The sequence below is a fragment of the Haliotis asinina genome, chromosome 10 (genome assembly GCF_037392515.1).
Source record: "Haliotis asinina isolate JCU_RB_2024 chromosome 10, JCU_Hal_asi_v2, whole genome shotgun sequence".
In the NCBI taxonomy this organism is placed as follows: domain Eukaryota; kingdom Metazoa; phylum Mollusca; class Gastropoda; order Lepetellida; family Haliotidae; genus Haliotis; species Haliotis asinina.
Genome location: NC_090289.1, coordinates 57,054,891 through 57,076,932, shown reverse-complemented (window position 1 = coordinate 57,076,932; position 22,042 = coordinate 57,054,891). Strand labels below are relative to the sequence as shown.

At 41.5% G+C, this 22,042-nt stretch overlaps 3 protein-coding genes and 1 pseudogene across 3 annotated transcripts; 1 reads left to right on the top strand and 3 right to left on the bottom strand.

Moving 5' to 3' along the window:
* Nucleotides 1-5,518: 5,518 nt before the first annotated feature.
* On the top strand, nt 5,519-14,687 carry LOC137298801 (glyoxylate/hydroxypyruvate reductase A-like; annotated as a pseudogene).
* A 356-nt stretch (nt 14,688-15,043) lies between these two features.
* On the bottom strand, nt 15,044-19,713 carry LOC137298799 (apolipoprotein L3-like). Its single transcript, XM_067831074.1, has 3 exons — nt 19,596-19,713; nt 16,725-18,791; nt 15,044-16,245 (listed from the first exon to the last, which is right to left on the bottom strand). Exons 1-2 carry the CDS (start codon nt 19,711-19,713, stop codon nt 17,830-17,832), a joined length of 1,080 nt encoding a protein of 359 aa, XP_067687175.1. The 3' UTR covers nt 15,044-16,245; nt 16,725-17,829.
* LOC137298800 (apolipoprotein L3-like) lies at nt 15,412-16,233 on the bottom strand. Its single transcript, XM_067831075.1, has one exon. It carries the CDS (start codon nt 16,231-16,233, stop codon nt 15,412-15,414), a length of 822 nt encoding a protein of 273 aa, XP_067687176.1.
* A 471-nt stretch (nt 19,714-20,184) lies between the features above and the next one.
* Nucleotides 20,185-21,720, bottom strand: LOC137298798 (uncharacterized). Its single transcript, XM_067831073.1, has 2 exons — nt 21,711-21,720; nt 20,185-21,044 (listed from the first exon to the last, which is right to left on the bottom strand). The coding sequence occupies exons 1-2, from the start codon at nt 21,718-21,720 to the stop codon at nt 20,185-20,187; spliced, it is 870 nt and encodes a 289-aa protein (XP_067687174.1).
* Nucleotides 21,721-22,042: the final 322 nt, after the last annotated feature.

Below are 22,042 nucleotides of genomic sequence, written 5' to 3'. Positions count from 1 at the left end.
TAATTTTCAATAAGAATTTCAAATGGATACAAAGTCACATCTCTTTCAAATGACTGAAGTCATGTACCATTGTTCATGTGTGTCCTTACACCAGTGCTTGAAAAAATGTAATCATCCAGTTTACTTTTGTATTGTACATTATATGTCATTACTGTAATAAGATCTGGACCAATAATTGTGAACATAGTTTGACTTTTCTGTGCATTCAGTGGCCAGTGCTGCTTAGTCCATATACTGGCTTTGCTGTTATTTACTTTCTCCAGTCCAGCTGTCATTGTGTCAGTGTTGAGTTTGATATGCGAGTGATGTTTTATTCATATGATATGATCATACATGGATATTTTAAATGAGAATAAATATTTTAGTGGAAAAAAGTGTTGTGTGGTCTTGTTTAGCTCCTCTTTACCTCATCATTTGAGATTTATGTTTAAATACACCAATTCTTAAACATATTTTGTATTTAAGATAGTGATTGACTGTTTGTGTGAAAACATGTAACACTTTGACTAAGTTAATCACATGCACTGTTTCATTGCAGAAATAAATAAGACCACGATACATTGTTTATCAAGAAAGGAGGCTTTTATTAAGACACAACAAAATGCTCACTAAGGAAGAGAGTACAATATCTAACACCTAAAGTATTGGTGTAGGACAATTATCTTTCAGTGTGGTCTGCAGAGCAAAACATAAAAACATAAGACAACGGTTTGTGGGATGTTTACAAATCCCTGTTAATGTGATAAGTTAATGTACAGGCAAACTTCGTTATGCTGACTATACATTTCTAAAATCCTATAATACGAGTCTCTGGCCGAACTCTGAAAAACTATTGAGGCCACTTACTCTTAATGACCTCTTGGATAAACGAGAAGAAACACTAAATGTAAAACTGGCATTGATTCCCACAGCGGGTGTCTATGCATTATGATACGAAAAGGTGTGTAATATTATCATCTTGGTATTAACACTGACGGTAAAATGGGATCGCAGCATCATTTCAATGGAAACAATGCATGTCTAAACATAGCCCCTATGCGAGCGACTACCTAAAACATCAATTAAAAACGAATGTGAACTCCTGGTTTCGCCGTAATAACGGATCGGAAACCCTCTATCTTAACGTTATCGTCATCTGGCAGGTTCTTACAAGGTAGGTTGAGGTTCGTCTTCCCAACTCATCCCAAATATGATGTAGGCCGTGATGGGGTTTAGGTCCTGGGGGCGGAAGTGAACTGCGGTACGGGGCATAGTGGTAGGACGTCACCAGGTAGCTGGAGAAATACTTGTAACCTTGTCAATTCTTGTAGCCCTTGTGGTAGCCCTTAAGTTGGAGAAGGGCTCTGCCAGCATTGTCCCATAACCATAGTAACGCTTGTTGCATTGCCCATTTTGAGAACTTATTTGCACGTCATGCTGTACATCTTCAATAATCTGACAGTTTGATGCTATAGTTTACACAATGTCGTTTAGTAAGTGGTCAGATGTAACATATGTTATGGATTACACCTTCTTGGTAAAGTACAGATTCCAGTACACACTATAGGCAGAAAAATGCCATCAAATATCATACATGTATATATTTTGTTGGATATTCATCAATGATATTGTTGTCCTCACTCCACCTCTGTCGTCTAGCGTTAGGAATGGACGTGAACACTTTGTATGTTGTGTCGATGAGAGATATACCTCTGTAATTGTTGGTATCATTGGTATCACCGAACAGACGAAAAATAGCTCTCCCTTCCCTGCACCTGGAACATCACTCTCAAACATTTTATGAAACATAATAAGTAAAATATGACTCGTTTGTTTCTCAGCAATGCCACCAGTTCTTGGAAATTGATTCTTCCAAAGTTGGTTAATGTGGCTTGTTACTTCTTAGTGCTGAGATAGACTTACATAAATGCTTTACGAGATCGAGGCTAGGGAACCAGAGGTCACAACAGCACCCCGTGGGGATCCTACAGCTGACCAGGGAATCACGAAAACTTCTCCGATCAGCATTTCGGATCTATTCTTGAAACATCTTACAGTCTGCTTGGAAATCTGATGATGGTTTGATACAAGCAGAACTGGTAGAGCGGCTGGAATTCCGAGTGCCCCTTTCAACCACTGAAGCTTTGTTCTGGGATTCTGAATCCGTGTCCCTTTGTTTTACCTGTCTGGTGCCTAGACGTTGTAAGCTGGGAACCTGCAAATATAATCAATATTCATTTACAAAATACACGAAAGTGTTTACACTTTAGATTTTATATTAGATCTAGTACATAATGACACCTGTTACAGTATTTCAGTTACTAACGTCTGTGAGAGGAAAGACGGATTTAGAGCAGTGACTATCACCTTTACCGCTTCAGAGAATTCTGAGAGCACAAGGATGGTGTAGACCTATCTGGACAGAAGTAGGTGAACACATGATCAAAGGTTTCTAGCGCTCCAAAGGAACAACTACTGCATCTCCTCTTCCACTTACTTAGTGTCCATCTTCCTCCCCTTCTTCACACACCCTCCCCGCCCCCACCGTTACTCCTTCAGCCCCACCCCCTTCACCTTGTAGCAATAACTAGAGAAATATTTGAATCTTCTGAAGTGTCATATGTACCCTTTTGAGTCTTGAGAGAACGCTCTTCATCATAAGGCCATTTATTGCGGGATTTAGCAAGCATGTCAACAGAGCCGGAATTAGGGTGAAGTCGTGGATATGATCAAGGTCAATGTCTGTGATCTGGTACAATAGGCTCACTGTGATCATTGGAGTCCAGCATGTAGTAAAGATCAAGGCCAGCAAAACGCAGTTGAACGTCACTCTCAGTGTTCGTTGTCGGTGTTGCAATAACGCCGTATTGCTTAAACCTGATTGCGAGAGCTGGAAAGAAATAACATAGCAAAAATAACATAGCAAAAATAACATAGCAAAAATAACATAGCAAAAATAATCAAACTAGAATAATACACATACTTCCGACTGGAAACAGGGCAACGTTTGAAGTGAACGCTTTATGACGTCGTATGTCGTCCAATGTGTGGATCTAGTGTGTCAGACATGTTAGGGGAAACATCTATGACATATCAAGGCATATTCTGATGTGTATAGTTGCCTTTGGTATTGCCCGCCATCATGCCTAAAGATCTACCCAAGGATCGGACGTGAGGTTGGGCCTCTGCCATCAGCTGTCCACCCGAGGTTACCCGCCACTTGTTTTAATGATTGATGATCTAATGAGGCATTTGATGGTCTCTGTTGTCATATTTCCACCTTAGATTATCCCACAGATGCTCTAATGATCAGTACAACGTTCGAATACTTTCTGTTTGCACTTCTGTCGAGAAATTATACCGTTACATTTGCACAACTGGTAAAAGGGTATCTTGCACAACAGCGGGACAGACAAGCCCGAGCCAGTCTTTCACTTGAAAAGTGATTTGTGCTATCGTTAAGACACGAAAGTATAAAATGTTTTCTGTTCATACATCACACCTGCCACTGTAATTTTACATTACTTGTGGCAATGAAAACAAGTTCTTCTTTGGCGTTATCAGTGTTAGTGATGATAAATTACATTGCTTGATTTGTTAATGGTGTTCCCCCAAAGATCTGTTGTTGTGTTATTGTTAATATTGCTTACATGTATTTACTACTCATAGAACGCTAACGATGATCCAGAGCACCTAAAATCTACTTCAGGTTAATGACCATCGTCGTGTTTTAGGCACGTTGACTTGCCAACTTACATCTTCTTCCTTGAGTATGCTACATGTGATACCATTCGTCCAGTCTGAGGTTCTCTTTACCCCAGAGGCGTAAAGGAGCCATCAGGCTATACGAACAACCCATATACAATGCAAGCATGGTTTTAGTCATTGCGACATAAAGCTATGTGATAACTTTGGATGGAAGAGTAGTATGATATAACGCAAAAGCTTGATTTACTTCTGAACTCGACATGCTATAACAACGGTTGAATGGCCAACTCGTTAAGGTATCCATCGATATCCGTCGATTAAACCTTCAAGCAAGACCAATAATATATCCACCCGTAACCAAAATATGAAAGGTCTAGTTTGCCAAAAGTTCATATATCAAATAACAATGATGTGTTTGTGTTTGTCTGTGTTTGTGTTTGTGTCTGTGTGTGTGTGTGTTTGTGTGTGTGTGTGTGTGTGTGTGTGTTTGTGTTTGTGTGCGTTGTATGTTCTAATGTGATGCAATTTCGTTAACGACATACATGCAACGTGCCCATATACACTTACATCTCTATATGATTGTATTAGACGGACCGTGACTCCCAGATATGACACCCATGTGAGACCATTCATACCCCAGACCAAGCTACATCTATAGATGCTGGACCTCCCACGAGACTTCAGGTAGACATCCTCCCAGTTGCACCCTGTCAACGTCATCTCGTCATCCTTTAAACCCCTTAGGATCATCCCCGCGCCAAATCCGATCCCAGCAGCCACAATACTGACGAGGATTCCAATCACCTGCCATCGTCCACAAGGATCAGCTCTGAGTTGCCTGAGACCCCGGAATCTGGAGAACATTTGAACCAAGGGAACCTTTCTGAATCGAACGTCAAGATACATACTACGAAACATGGAGTGGCTATTTAGTTTACAGTGGTAGCTCTGATAAAGGCTTGTCTGTCGTATTAAATTCGGTTCGATTAGCCAGCCCGATAAGTTGTTACTACATGTATAACGTTTTGGAGAAGCGAATGGATGAGTTCGTCTTAATACCACTTTGAACATTATTGCTTTTGTATGTGTCGTAGGAATGTCCATATGCAGATTTTAAACGTTTTTAACTTTGGTGAATACGCATACACACAGGACACTTGAGGTCATACTGACGTGCTAAGTGTGTATTGGCTACATAACTATAAGAGCCGACTCAAGAACTGATACCTTTTCCATGTATCCGGGAATGTCAATACTCCTTAGTCAATACTCCTTAGTCAGTACTGCTTAGCAGGTTTACTCCTCTACAAATATGGGTTTCAGTCGTTTTGCTGAGTTGTCACCAAGAATTGTAAAGCAGCAGCACTTATCAGCCAGAGATAATATTACATACATAATATATGGTGCCCTTGATGAATAGTTTAAGAATTGTATATGGTTTAGAAGTGAATCATTACAGACTGAATGATATGTTTGTTTTACATACTATAGAATGAAACTGAATTCATATCAAACTTACCTTTCTATTCCAATGATGGTGATTGTCATCATTGACATCGCGCTACAGGACACACGACTGAATTTGACGAGGTTGCAGAGCCACGGAGAAGCGACTGAGGGTTTCAGGCGAGTAAGAGCCATTGGAAAGATGAAGAGGACGGTCTGAAGTAGGTCTGATACAGTCATCAACACCAGCATACACCGGAGGGAAAACATGATGACCTTATTGCCCGCTCTGACCAATACAAACAACATGAACATATTGGCATAATACGACAGCACGCACGTTATGCCGTACATGAAAGTGACCGCACCGTTACTGTCCACCATGATGACGTTTGCTCCAGCTGCGAGTCAGTTGTTATATATACCCTCATATGAGACGTGACCTTTATTCCATTTATGGTATGCTATACTGACGTTCCGAAGACCAATGGCGTGGTTTGGTCTTGTAATGGCTGGTTCCACGTTGATCATTAGCCGGGTCACCTCTATTCTACACCTGTTACAACACATGACACACAGAAAAGTCATGATACCTCGTAGAACAGAGTTCATCATTGGATTGTCTGGTAAAAAGGCTGACAGATGGGTTAAACAAACATAATTATTAAAAGAAAAATAAGCAAAACATACATGATGTGTGGTGTGGTCTTGTAATGGCTGGTTCCACGTTGATCATTAGCCGGGTCACCTCTATTCTACACCTGTTACAACACATGACACACAGAAAAGTCATGATACCTCGTAGAGTTCATCATTGGATTGTCTGGTAAAAAGGCTGACAGATGGGTCAAACAAACATAATTATTAAAAGAAAAATAAGCAAAACATACATGATCATAATGTAGTCTGAATTATATAAATGAATCTGCTTTTAGGAGAGATTTGTTATCGATCTGTGGAAATTATTTTGTCACGTGAAGTGTGAGCATTCGTTAAACTGATTTAAACTGTATTATTGGACCACCCTGTAATCGATGACGTCATCACCCGTTGAACTGATGGTGAAGTGGAACGGTGCAGTGGTGGTATCTAAACGCTTGTTTTGCTGATGGATAATATGATAACCCCAAATTGAGTTTTACTGAGCTGTACTGAGTTGTACTGACTTGCACATCCCCTCTTAATTCTATATTTGCTCCTCTATGCTGTTGATCCCTTGCTCGATAACTGTGTCAGAACCTACACTGAAACGTCGCTCTCATAGCAATGAAGAAGTTGCTCTTCCATGTAGTGTTATCCTTCGTTACTGCCCCATCATCTGAAAGCCTCTCAAAGAACTTATTGTGGTCACAGAAACTGTCAAATACCTCACAGTCGACCGAGAACAAGATGCAGTGATCCTAACTGGAGATATTCAGAATATATCAGAAAAAACTTTGGTCACATACGTTTTGGTATTTTCATTCTAATAGCGTGTATTTATTCTAATATTTTGACTTTGTGCAACTATATCAAACGTTTCCTCACAACAACACATTTCTTCCGTACTTTGGTCACACACGCTTGACATATCGCAACATGAGGAGACTCAAAGTTATAAAAACGTAGAGTAGTTCCTTAAGTCTGCATAAACGTTTAATTCAAATCGGAAAAGGAATAATATTCTTATCCTGTTTTTTGCTAAGAACCATTCAAAACACTGGGTACGCAGAGAAGACGTGTTGATGTCTGACTATAACCTTGTATCACGTCTTTGATGGGCATTTCAGAAGTTGAGTTGAAGAACGATGACAGTCTTTATGGATATACAACTTCTTTTCTTCTAAAATTTACAAACGCCGCCTTTCACGGAATAATAGAAGCTTTATACCCATACACATTGTCTTCATTCATTATCACCTTGTCTCTCGCACACGAAAAACGGACAAGCCTGTTGTATCTTAGGGAACATGACCCTTGTTGTTTTAATTAATGAGAGTATGACTAATGAGACACAACCCTGCTATCCAGGCAAGGTGACAAATCGGTGGCACACATGTGGTAATAACGAGTGTTGTCTCGAATCCACACCTCTGAGGGAACTCTCGGCATTATCGAAGAACGAAGGGTGTTGAGCCATTAATTACCTTATTACTGCAGGTACTTCAATTTCTCAGATCATTTCGAGAGGTCATCTAATTGTATATCAGCTCAATACGCAACTTAAATTGTTTTTCATGAGTCAAATTGATTAAATATAATTAAAACAACAATTCGAACTGAAGAAAGCTGAATTTGCTTGAATGTATTTCGCCCTGCAAATGCAGAATCCAGACTATGTATTTTACAATTTCTATAACCTTGCAGTGATACACAAAGAGCTGTCTCTCCACAGTGATGTCCAAGTTGAATTGTAGTGATTAAGGTTTTCAGAGATTAACTGTGGTCCTGCCCAGTGTAAATCGTGACGTTGTAAGTGTTTCATAACAGGACTGTAGTCTAATAACCAGTGTCATACTCCCTGTCCTGTCACAACAAATGAGTTTCATCAGCATATGCTCTGTACTAGCATAATAAATTTCGTGGCCTCCATTTCAATAAAAGCTTGCAGGGGGTTCCTGAAATCCCTTAGCTAACATTTTAGTAATTTCATGAAACCCCCTGAAATAGTCGGAAATGCATGAAATCTGTGGAGATCACTGTGATTTCCCTAAATCAATGACTCTTTTAGGGATTGTGTCAAATCCCTGGTTTCACACATTCCCTGTAAGATGGGAAAACACCTTTACAAAACACAGTCTCTTCTCAACGCACTTGGCGCTGTTGCACAACAAGAAAGAGATGGAACAAGCTAAACTGATGTTGGACGTTTGTAGACTTGAAGCCTCTTCGAATGCAGGGTTGTCTTGAGAATACAGGTTATAGTGATAAGTTCGACTTCTCATACTTGATGACGTCATGGACAGCGGCTTATCTCGCCCGGGAAATACCAACATTTAGGCACTCGTGTCGTAAACATAGCATGGCATGGACACTCATATAATATCCTCTATATATGTATCCAGAGTACGACCTGTTGAGTGCTGCTGTCACACCGGTTGCAAAATCTGAATGTGCGCTGAGCGATCATCGAAGGTATCTACCATTATTCGCACCTATTCTAAACAAGACTTCTGTTTTTGAAAAGCTTGGCGACAATGTTGACATACAAATAGCCATCTGTTGGTAACACAGTTAAAGTAATGCTTCACTAATTGTACTGAATAAATTAGATTTGTCAACCTTTATCCCACACTAAGTACATTCAGGTCTCGGCGACCACACCCCTGTTCGTGATTGGAATACCACGCTGCCCTCCCAGGTCTTGTCGATAGTCTTCCTGAAGGTTTGAAGACCCGTCGTTTTCTGGCTTCCAGTAAGTACGCATGCTCTCTCCTTGTCCAATGTGGGCAATAGCAGCTTTGAATTAGCACGTTTGAAGCTGCTATTATATTGCCAGAGGGGCCGTATTAATAAATATCATTAGAACCGGTGAAGTCTAAAACATTCTAGGAAGCACAGAAATATGTTCATATTCAGACATTGCGTTGAGAGTTACAAGTACTTGAGCTGACTTTTTGAGATGTGACGCAGTTTGTCAGTATTCTCAATGACGGTTTGAATATGTCGGGCTGGCAGGGTAGCCGAAAAGATAACGTGTTTCTTCACCAGGTCGATGGCCTGTGTACATTCACTCACTTCATGGCTGCCATGTAAATCCAAGAATGATACAGGGCTCAGATCTTTACCATGATACTGACGCTATTGAGCTCTATATACTTTTGTCAACATTTTGTCCTACAAATATAATTGGGGTGAAACGGGATTCGAACACACGATCAAGAGTTTCTGGTCTGGCCCAATACAACCACGGCACAGCACAAGTGAAAGTCCTAGGACGACTGAACCTATTGGATATGACCCAAGATGCACATGTATAAGGGGGCAGTTAGCCTAGTGGTTAAAGTGCTCATTCGTTAGACCGAAGACCATTGTTCGATTCCCCACATTGATACAATGTGTGAAGCCCATTTCTGGTGTCAAGTCTCGTTGCATTTTGCAATAAATCTCATCTGAGTCCATCAAGTGCATTACGTAAGGTTACAAAGCGTTTTGATCTGTGACGCAACATAAATCATATTCCATGAGCTCTATCTAGCACCTCTTGGATATTCAACGTCATGACCAAGAGAAGACCGGTTGTACTTACTGCCCTCCCCAATGAACACGCTACCAGCACCGACAGTCTAGCACTTTGACAAATTACCACTGAGATATTTTTAAACAAATCATTGGTATCAACAAGGCACTGGTACGAATTGAATCCGTGAAGATCCGGATTAGAATGGATCTTCAGCAACCCATGCTCGTCGGTAGAGGGGAATAATGGAATCGGGCGGTTAAGCCCGCTGGCATAGTTCATACTTATCAACGGTTCCCAATTGCGCAGAGCGATGCTGACGATCACTGGATTGTCTGATCCAGACTCGCTTATTGTCTGGTTCAGACTCGATTATTTAAAGACCCCCACCATATAGTTGTAATGTCACTGAGTGCGATGTACGACTAAACTCACTCATTCACTCCCTGTTACATACTGAACCTCGCATGTAAGCAGTAGAGCAATCTATGCTGATGATTACTAATGCATTCATACAAGAGCAGCAGTGTTCACGATAATTAGATGAACCACTCATTCCAACAGTAGAACCATGTGCTTCTGTGACTGGAAGTTCGGAGTATCTCCAGACCTCGGACGCATCCTACTTGAAAGATGTAGAAGTCGACTTTGGATCCCCAGTACACATGTGTCAGCACTTACACCTGCTGCCCAAACTTAGATGGATCCAAACGTTGGAATCAGGTGGGACTAGATCGTGGAATCCCGACAGACACCACTACAAGTACATTCCCTAGGTTCACTGGCCGATATAACACCTTTTCCCCGACAGACACCACCACAACTACATCCCCTAGGTTCACTGACCGATATAATACCTTCGTCCCAACAGACACCACCACAACTACATCCCCTAGGTTCACTGGCCGATATAACACCTTTTTCCCGACAGACACCACCACAACTACATCCCCTAGGTTCACTGACCGATATAACACCTTTTTTTAGCTATATTACGCTATTATGTTCAATGTTGCTACCTACAGCAAGTCAGTTCTGGGTGTTCTTCAAATAAACATTACAAGTACATTTCCACATAGATTTAATTCATTACAAGTAAATTTCCACATAGATTTCATTCATTTCAGGAGTTAATGCAGTATTGAAGATCAAACGGGACGTAAGTAATCTTTCTGAAATACTTCAAGTGAAGTCATTTTCGTCAGGTTTGTTCTGGTCGTGTTTGTGCTGCCTCTAACATCCTGATTCAACTGCCACCAGGCATAACAGTTACCCACAATGCAATCACTTTCCGATCTCCGATCTCCCAGTACGTCATTGGTCAAATCATCGCGGCCAACATGAACTTTCCCCACTTCCAGCGGCTGCAAAACCAACGCACGTGGAACAGGCATGTATATATCTTAAACATCTCATATGGATTTTGTATGTTAAAGCTTCATGTAACGTAGGTTAACCATCATACCCAATCCTCATGCATTCGCCTTCACCATCTCCCGAAAAACTTACCTACAATCATACCTCTCTACCTTCAGGTCGAATCCCAAATCACTTTGTTTTCGGAAAGCTCCTAGTAGATGCTGCATCTGAAAATACCTCAAACCACTATTATCTTACCAAGGACATATCTCATCACTTAAAATGTTTTTTTTTACTTGTGTATCAACATAGATATCAGATCAGATTCAAATTACGCTACATGACGCCATAAGTCGAAGCTTTCAGAAATCTATAGCCTGTACGAACAGAACTGCCTTCTCTGAACGAACGATCGATGCTGGATAAAGACAAACACATAGCAAATGCAACATATGCCATATTTGGGATAACACTTTCTTAGTAAAGTACAAATTCTACTACTGTTTTGGTTGAGTCCCATCCGGAATTCGAACTCGCACCCTCAGTGTCAGGCACCTAATCGCCAACACACAAAGTAAGCCGCCTAACCCGTTCAGCCACCGCGACTTAAAAAATATGGAAGTCAGAATACCGGTAGCCCAGACTGTGTACTTTGTGTAAGTGTAAATTGGCACGGCTCCCATGGCCGAAACCTATCATTACACAATGCCATTTAGAAAGTGGTCAAATGTAAGAGCCCATGTCATTTTTGGGATTACACTTTCTTAGTGAAGTACAAATTCTGGTACATTTTTGGCTGAGCCCAATCCAGGATTCGAACCCGCACCCTCAAGGTCAGACACCTAATCGCCATCACAACAGAGCAAATGGGTATTAGGTAGTAATGTACTACCGATGGGTACGAACGTCCTACTCTGGACCTTAACTTTGTAATGTTTCGATGACGATATTCAACCTGGGAACGTTTTGTAAATACTGCAATTAGTTTACCAAATCCATTGTGCAGGTTTATACTGTCTTTTTACTGGATGTTTCAGATCAACCCACGATGCTAGACTGAAGCACCTCAGCTCGTGTACTGTGGGGATACTGGGGTTGGGGACTATTGGCACCGAAGGTACCATATGCACCTGTCCATTGTATATTTGATTACACAATTGAAAACTGACAAAAAAACCCAAAAAAAACAAGGACCCCCGCCCCCCCCCCCCCCCAAGAAAACAAACAAAAAACCAACCAACAAACAAACAAAACAAAACAAACAAACAAAGAAACAAACAAACAAACAAACAAACAAACAAATAACAAAATACACCCTAAACCCTCAAAACAACACTGATTGAGTCTGAATGAATGTACCTTAACATGCAAATGCTATTTCTTCACTTCACTTTCCAGTAGTATAGATATAGGAAATAAACTCTTTCCATTTGAATGAGAAACCCCTCTTAAAAGCTGAGACAATTGTATTAACTATATCACGAGCAACTGTTAACGAACCACAATCAAATATTGATGACACCAAATGTAAATATACCCCGTTTCTTAGCTTGTGACAAGGCTGGAGACACTCGTGTCATTCTTTGTCACTGTTTATCTGGAGGATATCGACCAAATACATTTGTACAGACACTAAACATTCAAACGTCATATTAATAGTCAATGATGACAAAAACTAACCTGCAATTTGGGTATACATACTGTTTGGTCTTTCAGTTGCCCGAGCATGTAAATACTGGGATATGACTATGAGGGGTATGAAACGATGGAAATTCAAGGAAGAAGACAGGAAGACATTTGTGGATGAATACCGGTACGTCTTCAACAATGTTCTGTCTGAAACAGCAACTACAATAAATCTTCGACAGTGTGATTTTGATGCTTTGAAACCACAGTGAACTATTCGATACATGAATTCAGGAATTCCAACGAGACAACTGCTAGTTGTAAATGTAAGCATGTTACTCGTGTCGCCTGCAATCTACATGGTTTACACAGACTACCATGCGATCTAGCCGATCTCCTGTCACCTGTAATGTACATGTTTTATACACAGACTACCACGTAATCTAGAAGATGACCTATCACATTGTTACGAGTGTGTATTTTCTGTATATTTTGTTATTAATTAAGTAATAATTATTATTGGGTTACAACATTTAGTGTTTTGAATAATAGTTATTATGGGTCACATTTCCTACAGAGAATTATATAAGTTGCACGCCTCTAAGGCAGTACGTTAGAGTTACCTCCCTTTGCTAAACAACAACACGCGTTCGGGAGCGTTCCACGTTAGTGGCGATGGTCGTATGTGCTAGAACTTTGGGCAAATGGCTGAATGTATATGTAAATGCTAACTGCCCTGGTGGACACGGACACATAGACACATATAACTGGAGTAATATCTTTCTGCATCTGTCAACGCCTGATCTACTGCTGCCTGACCGCTCGCTGTGTTACATTAAGCATAACTTTCTCTCTCGCACTAAGACTTTGGTGAATTTGCTATATATATTTTGTGACCCACTGCCTTAGATTCTGTCTCTTTTGTATTGTATATGAAATCGATATTGTAAAATTGACTTGTGACTTTGTATAACTTGCTCTCTTTGCTAAATATTACAAAATTTGAATGTTTTAGACTTGTCTTTGTTCTGTTTTGCTGGTTCACAGGGGGTTTCTTACATCGTTTGTCACGGCAAATTCTTATCCGCAACACCATGTAATGTACATGGTTTATATACATGTAATGTAGCCGATGACTTGCCATCCGTAATGTACATGTTTTATACGCAGAGTACCGTGTAATGTAGCCGATGACTTGTCATCCGTAATGTACATGATTTATACACAGAGTATCATGTAATGTAGCCGATGACTTGTGGCATGTTTTATATGCAGACAACCATATGTGATCTGCCTGAACTACTGTCCTCCTGTGATTTCCTGGTAAACATTTTGCTGTCTACACCTGAATGTACGTATCATATGAACTTATGTCGTGTCATCGCCTTCACCAGCCACTTTTCATCAACGTTGGACATGGAGACATAATTGACGATGCCAGTCTCATTTCAGCACTCAGGTAAACATTGTCATTCCTTTATATATAAGAGGCGGAACTTCTTAAACTGGAAATGCAGTGTTTGGTCAATGTAGGGAACAAATCCGTTGTATTCCCACCGTGCGTCAAGTCACCTGTAAGTCTTGCGACGTGTTATTGCCAGTAATACAGCTGGCTCCCAGCTTACTTCCGGTAACAGATTTCATGTGACAAGTGTGTATCCAAGAAACCTTTTTGGTTCCAAATTGTACGACCGACAAATATGACTTTACTCTGCCGGATAAGTGCACAACCACACATGGCAGTCACAGCTTTTGACAGCCGTAATAGGTGGTTATTTTGGGGATTGTTCCTGTCATGATTATTATTTCCTTACTGCCACCGGACAACCATTCGAGGTATGGCACGTTGTGTGTTACCGGAAGCTCTAAGGCCAAGTGCAGTGACCTGCTTTCGGGTCCTACTGTCGATCGTTTTATGTGTTCTTCCCACCTTGATACAAAACAACATGGAGACTAAATCTGTGTTTAGAAACGGGTGGCTGTCAGGAGCTGTGCTGGACGTCTGTACGAAGGAGCCCTTGTCTCGAGATAGTCCTCTGTGGGGTGAGAGGGACGTGGTAATTACACCCCTCTTATCTAATCAAAGTGATTGTATGGACTCGTGGAGAAAGGTAACTATGACAGTGTAAAGGCACGGCACTGACGTGTCGGAAATAGATGTCGCTAGTTCTCCCTTCCGGAGAAAGGCAAAGAGGCGCACAAAATATATGCAGGAGTGTACAAAAGCAGTGAAAAGTATATGAATACAAATAATGATGGAGCGAAAAGGGAAAAGGGCAATCCCAGGATTATCGCATATATTAATTATATGGTTCTTTTACAGTTGGTTTCCATGTTTTTGGCCAACTATGGACGTTACGTGAACGGACAATCACTGGAGAATATAGTGGACATGGACAGGGGATGCTGAGCAATATGTCTGCTGAAGCTTGTGGTCGGTTCGGTGTTTCTGTTGAGTTATTGAATTGATAATTACATTAAAACGAGCCAGTTAACCTTCATGGCGGTGACCACAAGCAAGTGTTCTTGATATAATGGACATATCACTGAGCACTCGTACTAAGCAATAAACAACGCCAGGGTAACCGTTCAGCTCCGGGTTGCAGCGTTAATATTTGCAGTTTTACAACACAATCCGTATCCTGTCATCTGATCACATGCCCTCAGGTTTGGACCACGGTATACACTTTCCTTGTGGTGAAACATAGAAATGGTTTTGTTTCCCTACCTCTGATTCTATGCCCAAATGATCTAATACAACACGTATTTCATTATCTCATTTATTTCTGATTCAGGCAATTTGAGTATACTGCTAACACAAGTTTTATGTTTCTATCTGTCGTTAACCTCGTGATCAGCTGCAATGTCGGAATGTGTAGTTTAATTCCGTTGCAACGCTACGAGTCCCTGCAAACGGAAAATGGACATAGCGTTTGAGTGATGAGAGCCCATCGGCTTCACGTGAGTCTTGTTTCGTATATTCAGAACACCCACATCAATCAGAGAATTGAACATAAGATGCGCTTTGTGTGAACGATATCAACAGCAATCTACAACACCGATAGGGTTCAACAAACCATATAGTTGGTATGTATACAGTCATTGTATTGACATTTAACAATATTGGACAAGCGCTAGTCCATTGATTTGGCTAATTTTCTTATGAGTTCAGCAACTTCGGAGGGTTTCCTATTATGAACTTTAATCCCATAGTATATGATGGAACCAATGTCAATGACCACGCCCACCCCGGACAGGACAACGCCTCCTATCTGTACAGCTTTAGCGCCAGTACTCAGAGCCTCAAAAGCCTCGTCGCCTTCTTTGGCGAGATTTTCACCTACGTCTACGACCTTTACAGCAACGCTTCCCTCCCCTTGTAGTCCCTCCACTACGTCCTTGACATTGTTAGCCGCTGTCATCAACTTTTTAATGCTTGCTATGGTGTCCACAAGTTTGCGACCGTCTGATATAACACTGCTTATAGTCATTTCCATCTCAATGTTTTCCTTCAAAGATTTCCACACCTTCTCTTGGTCCTCACCAGGCAGCAATTTACAAAATGATTCCAAAACATGCGAAAACGACTTGATTGAATCTGAATATCCCTGAACAGCTGCTTTGACCTCCTTCAACTTTTCGTTTTTCATGATCTTCTCTGTGATCGTTGTCGTCAGTCCTCCAACTCCGCTGACGGCGGATATACCCGCCCCTACTGCTGTCAGGATGAGGGATGCCCCAAAAGTAACAAAGGACAGACCGAAGCCAAGTAACGCCAGCCCCCCTCCGACAGCGCCAGTGCTAGCAAAGCCAATCTTGGCGATGTCAACCTCCCTCTCTTCCTTGTCCAGCTCATCTGCCAGTTCCAGCAGCTGCTGCACGACGTGGTCGTGGCGGGCAACACAGTCAGTAGTCGCACCTGACAGCTCGTCAAGCTTCGTATCTGCAGCCGACATGACCCTTGTAGCCTGTATGAAGGGCAGATTACAAATCGCGTGACTATAATTGTGTGCGGTGTTTAACTGCCAAGGTGTAAAGATATCAGTGTTTAAGCCTCTGCCAAGCAATGCATGATGTTTAATATTAAATGCTGTATATATTCGTCCAGTTGAAGTAAGTACTGCCAAGGTTCACTAATAATTATGGTAATCACTAAATAGAGACCGTATAAGAAGTAGGGATAATGCATTTGTAATTAATATCTGGTCATCCATCACAAAAACACAATGTTGAGGAAACATGGTATACCACAACAATGTTTGATGTAAACTTAACAAACAAGTGATTTTTATTTCATGCCATATGTTTTACAATGATATTAAAGGGGGCTTTACTTGCATGACGTTAGTATCTCACTATAGGTCACGCCACCTTTCTTTCGTCGGAACAAATATGCTTAACATTTGTCAGAAATCAGTTATGTCACCAAATATACGAATGCACGTACCTGTAGGTATACAATTGTTTTGGGTATTGCACCTGAAGATGGATATATATCCTGTGAATACAACGTTGTTCACTTCACCATGTGCAGCCCACAGGCTTATATATGGACCGCGTTCCCACCTGGCGTGTACCTGACGGATACCTGACCGGTCGTCATAGCAGGATAACAACACACGCTGATATCTCTTCCGGAATGCGTGACCTTTGTCCAACTCTATCTATAAATCGATATGCAAACACGCACTTCATATGTTAGAAGGATTTTAGTATTAAAGATTTCCTGAAAGTGGTAGATGATTGACGCTTGCAATATAACATCCAGGTTATGATCTGTAAAAACATTCATCGACATTATAATTGCAATAGCAGATATCGTAGCGACGACAAAGCTTGTAACATGTTACGGGCGTATTTTAGGATCAGTTTGTAAACACTCACGTAAAAGGGCGTGAAACACTGATATGCGGGAAACGTCCACAAGCAGTTGGTAACGCCATTATTTATTAGCGATTGACAAAGACAATGTAGAGAGATAACCATACTACCAGTTAAAGATGATTCTCTTATTTACATAAATTACACAACATTAAATTCATTTTTACACCGGACATCACAGTATTATGATTGTACTACAAAAGACAAATGACTGAGATTGCTTTTCTTGGCAGCAAATGAGGTACACAATGTAAGATCACTGATAAGGTACTAGCAGATCATGATCAATATGTTTATGAATTGGTACATGTCGGTACGAAACAGATATTTAAACCTCATGTCAGTGTGTCAATGGTTTAACACTCTGTTTTAGAAATAAACACGTTCACATTATGTATTCTTTTCACTCGATTATCCGACTAACATTTATTTGCACGTTTTGATACACATCGGATAGTTAAAATATGTACGCCTTGCCGCCAGCATTAAACAACACAATCCTTGGCCTCCCTACTTTCCGTTGTCTGTTTGAAAGAAGCAGGAAATATGAAATGTGTTGATTGTATGGAGTATGTCCTGCAGATCAACAATAATCGCATTGTCCTTTCCATAAACTACTTCTAGCTGATTTCGATGTGTAACACATGGCATGATGCTTTTGCCAAGTGATGCTATTCTACAGCCTTTACGTCATCGTTAGCTGTAATCCCCAGCTTGCTCTCAATCTCTGCGGACAGATGCTCCTCATCTTTCTTGAGAGCCACGTCTTCCCCAAGTTCCAGAGAACGGCCAACTTTACGAATCATCTGTGCAATCTCTGACGGTTTACGTTTACGTATTTTGATGCTGTAGTATATAATGGAACCGACGTCAATGATGACACCAACGCCTGACAAGACTACCCCTCCTATCTTGATAGCTTTAGCAGCAGTCCCCAGTGCTCGAAATGCCTCCTTGCCACCTGTAAACACCTCCCCTCCAATATCAGCAGCCGCTTGGCCGGCCTTGGCACTCGCGTGGAGTCCTGCTTTAGCGCCAGTCTCTATGGCACCAACTGTAGCCTCAACAATTTTGGCCGCTTTCAGGATCTTGTGAGCTTTCCTATAGGCACCTGCAGCCTTCGTGTGATCCTGCAAGTCACTGACGAGATCCTCATTTGAAGTCCCATCGAAGGAGGACGATTGCAGAATAGCCAGCATACGGACCTGCTCGTCGTGTGTCAAGGCATCACTGAAGACTTCAAGGATAAGGACAAAGTCTGCTAGGGCAGAGGAATACTCCATAACCGCTTCCTTAGCTTCTTTGACTCTTTTGTTTTTAACAATTTTCTCAGCAATTGTTGTAGCGATCCCGCCAGCACCGCTAGCCACAGCGATGCCTGTTCCCACAGCCGTCAGGATCAAGGAGGCTCCAAATGTGACAAAGGACAAACCGAAACCGGCAATGGCCAAACCTCCTCCAACAACACCAGAACTTGCGAAACCAATTTTTGCTATGTCCATTTTCTTCTGTTGAATGTCCAGTTCATCCGCTAGAGCATACAGCTTTCCTATGACGATATCAAGTTTCTCCAAACAGACATCTGACGCGTCAGACAACCTCTGTAACTTCTCATGCTTGCTTGTCATTGTGCCTGACAAAGAAATGATGTACGTCTGCATTTATCTCATGCAACCTAGTTGCCATGAACAGAATACCATATATTTTTATGTTGATAAATTTGTAATGTTTTATTACTGATTGACAGAGTTGGATCTAGCTTAATTACCAAATGAACAAAAGATTCTATCTATCTACTCTTGTATGAACAGAGTTACGGCCTTTCGTGATTTAGGATCTTTACTTGTTGAGGTGGGTTTCCAACTATTCAATGACCAGAATTAAAAGGAGAATGTCCTTTTGTTGTAGATTCAAACTTATGTCCACGTGTGTGTTTATTCAACATACCTCATGTCTCACCGAGGAAATGTTTGACTTATACGGCCTTAAGTAAACAAATACGACGCGCCATCTCTGTAAGTCATGTGTGAGGAACATGCTCTCGACAAGGCCCAGATTAACTTTAGTGATTGTCAGAGTATGTTAATGGTTTTCCACAATATATTTCTAATCCACGTTCATCCGTCATCGCGAAATATGTCAACCAGTAACTAAAGGTGTAAGCATATTCACTCACCACGCTTGCAAACTCCACACACGCGTACAGTGTCGAAAAATATTTCCCCACAGAAATCGTCTATTTAATTTCCTCTTTGTCCCACGTTGACTCGGTTGAGCGTACAGTGAAGGTAAAATATGTAAAATTGTTTACATTATCAAACGTCAACAATATATAATTCATATACCAGTGGCTTGGGGAAATAAATGTATTGGATATAAAATATAACATATTATAATTATACATGTTGTACAAGCTATCTGAAAAGTGACTACTTACGAGACGAATCACTGTGTTTCCAGCCAACACCCTGCCTGTTATCAATATGTTTGTTTCTGTCCCTCCGGTAACATATGACACGGGGCGTTTTCCTGGTTGTTTGCAAGCAACCTTTCATGGGTGGCAGTAAGTTCAATTCACCAGTCAATCATTCAAAGGAGACGATGTCCCAAAAGCAAACGTGATGATAATTGATGACTTAACTTTGACATGATTTTGACATTGGGTTGTACAATGCGTATCCTCTCGATACAACACAAGACTCAACTAATATAAACAGCTCTATACATTTAATGATCTGACAAAAACATCGTGCACAAAGCATCACTAAAAGACAACAATATCATCTGATGTCCATTTTCAAGGTTTGAATCAATGTCCAGTGTGATACTCTGACCCTGTGCACGGGATGGGTGACCAGTAACCGCATCAGCGACACATGTAATACGATAAGCAGACATACAGTGGGATCAAACAATGTAATTCGGACGGGCCAGTAAAGCTTCGTGTTTCGAACTTAGTCCCCTGTAACATAAACGTCGGGCAATTGTAACACAGAGGTTTTATTTTTTTTTAGTTTGATAAGAGTTCACCCTAAGTTCGGATCCAAAGCCAGCGCCAAGTCCCGTATGAGCAGAGCTACCTCGGACGGCTCCTTGTTGTGAAGTTTGATACTGTTGTAGATAATTGACCCAACGTCAAGAATTATTCCCACCCCAGTCAGCGCCACATCGCCGATATGTATAGCCTTGGCAGCAGCATTGAACGTCTTGTATGTCCCCTTCCCAAACGTCGACTTGTCCGAGATAACCCCAGCAGTCCAACTGGCGACATCCAGGCCTGGTGCCTCCATACTAGGGTCTCCTTCGATCTCCGCCATAAGCTCCTGGACACGTAACGTGGTGGCCATGATCTGGTGCCCTTTGGCACATGCAGCACATAGCTTGTCTGGAGACTTTACGTCGATGATACCAATATTACTTGACGTCACTCTAGAGTCTGTGAGGATCTGTCTCAACCTTGCTTTGTCATCACGAGAAGAGAGACCTTCACAGAAGAACTCGAGAACTGGAGCGAACTGTTGTACAGCGTGTGTGTAGGCCTTTACGCATGCGTTAGTTTCATCTACCTTCTTCCGTTTGATGATCTTGTCTGCGACCTTGGTCGCCGCGGCCCCAACGGTACTGGCGATAGAGATGCCTGTTCCGACTGACGTCAAGACCAACGAAGCCCCAAATGAGACGAAGGACAACCCGAATCCTGTTGCCGACAATGCTGCACCGACAGCACTGGAGGCGGAGAGACCGACTTTCGCCTTGCGCAGTTTCCTTTGCTGTTTATCAAGGTCATCTGCAAGTTCAACAAGTTTCCTGGCTAATATACGTTGTCTCGACATCACTTCGTCTGCAGTTGTGTTCAGCTTGCACAGTCGGCGGTCGCATGGTAGGCCTACAACATAAACACAGATGATTTACTGAGGTGTATTTACCATTACATGAAACCATTCACTTGTCTGACCTCAAATATGAGCATACCATGGGTACCTTGACATACAGACATGCGGCGCAAATAGCTAGAGAATAGTACGCAACGAAATGAACCACATGATTACGCTGACCACGACACCATTTGTCAGTGGATACTAGGAGATACATCCACTGTGGTGTCATATGCGTATACTTATGGTGTAATTTATGTAGAATAAAACGATGATCTACAAGAGCTTCGTAGATTTGTTCTATTGAAGATGTAGGTAAAATGATGACAATCTTTTTGGATCTACAACTTCATATGTTCTGTGAAAGGCGACATTTCGACATGGTCTAATGTTGCCATGCGTCGCCTTACATAGAAAAAAAGAAGTTGTATATCCACCAAAATTGCCGTCTTTCTGTACCATACCCACCTCGGGATAAATGATGGATGCCAAACGCAAACGTTTTTTAAACAATCTCCGCGCTAGTAAACTTTAACAAAGTTGCGTGACACCGTGTGACAACGCTCCTATGATGGTGTCCAACCTCAACCTGTCGAGTTAAAGGAACTGCGCCTTGCTGAAACACGACCACCAACAGGGAGCATCCTGACTTTTGGTTAAAAGCGTCAGGGTAGTACTAGTCGACATCCTGACTTTTGGTTAAAAGCGCCAGGGTAGTACTAGTCGACATCCTGACTTTTGGTTAAAAGCGCCAGGGTAGTACTAGTCGACATCCTGACTTTTGGTTAAAAGCGCCAGGGTAGTACTAGTCGACATCCTGACTTTTGGTTAAAAGCGCCAGGGTAGTACTAGTCCACATCCTGACTTTTGGTTAAAAGCGCCAGGGTAGTACTAGTCGACATCCTGACTTTTGGTTAAAAGCGCCAGGGTAGTACTAGTCGACATCCTGACTTTTGGTTAAAAGCGCCAGGGTAGTACTAGTCGACATCCTGACTTTTGGTTAAAAGCG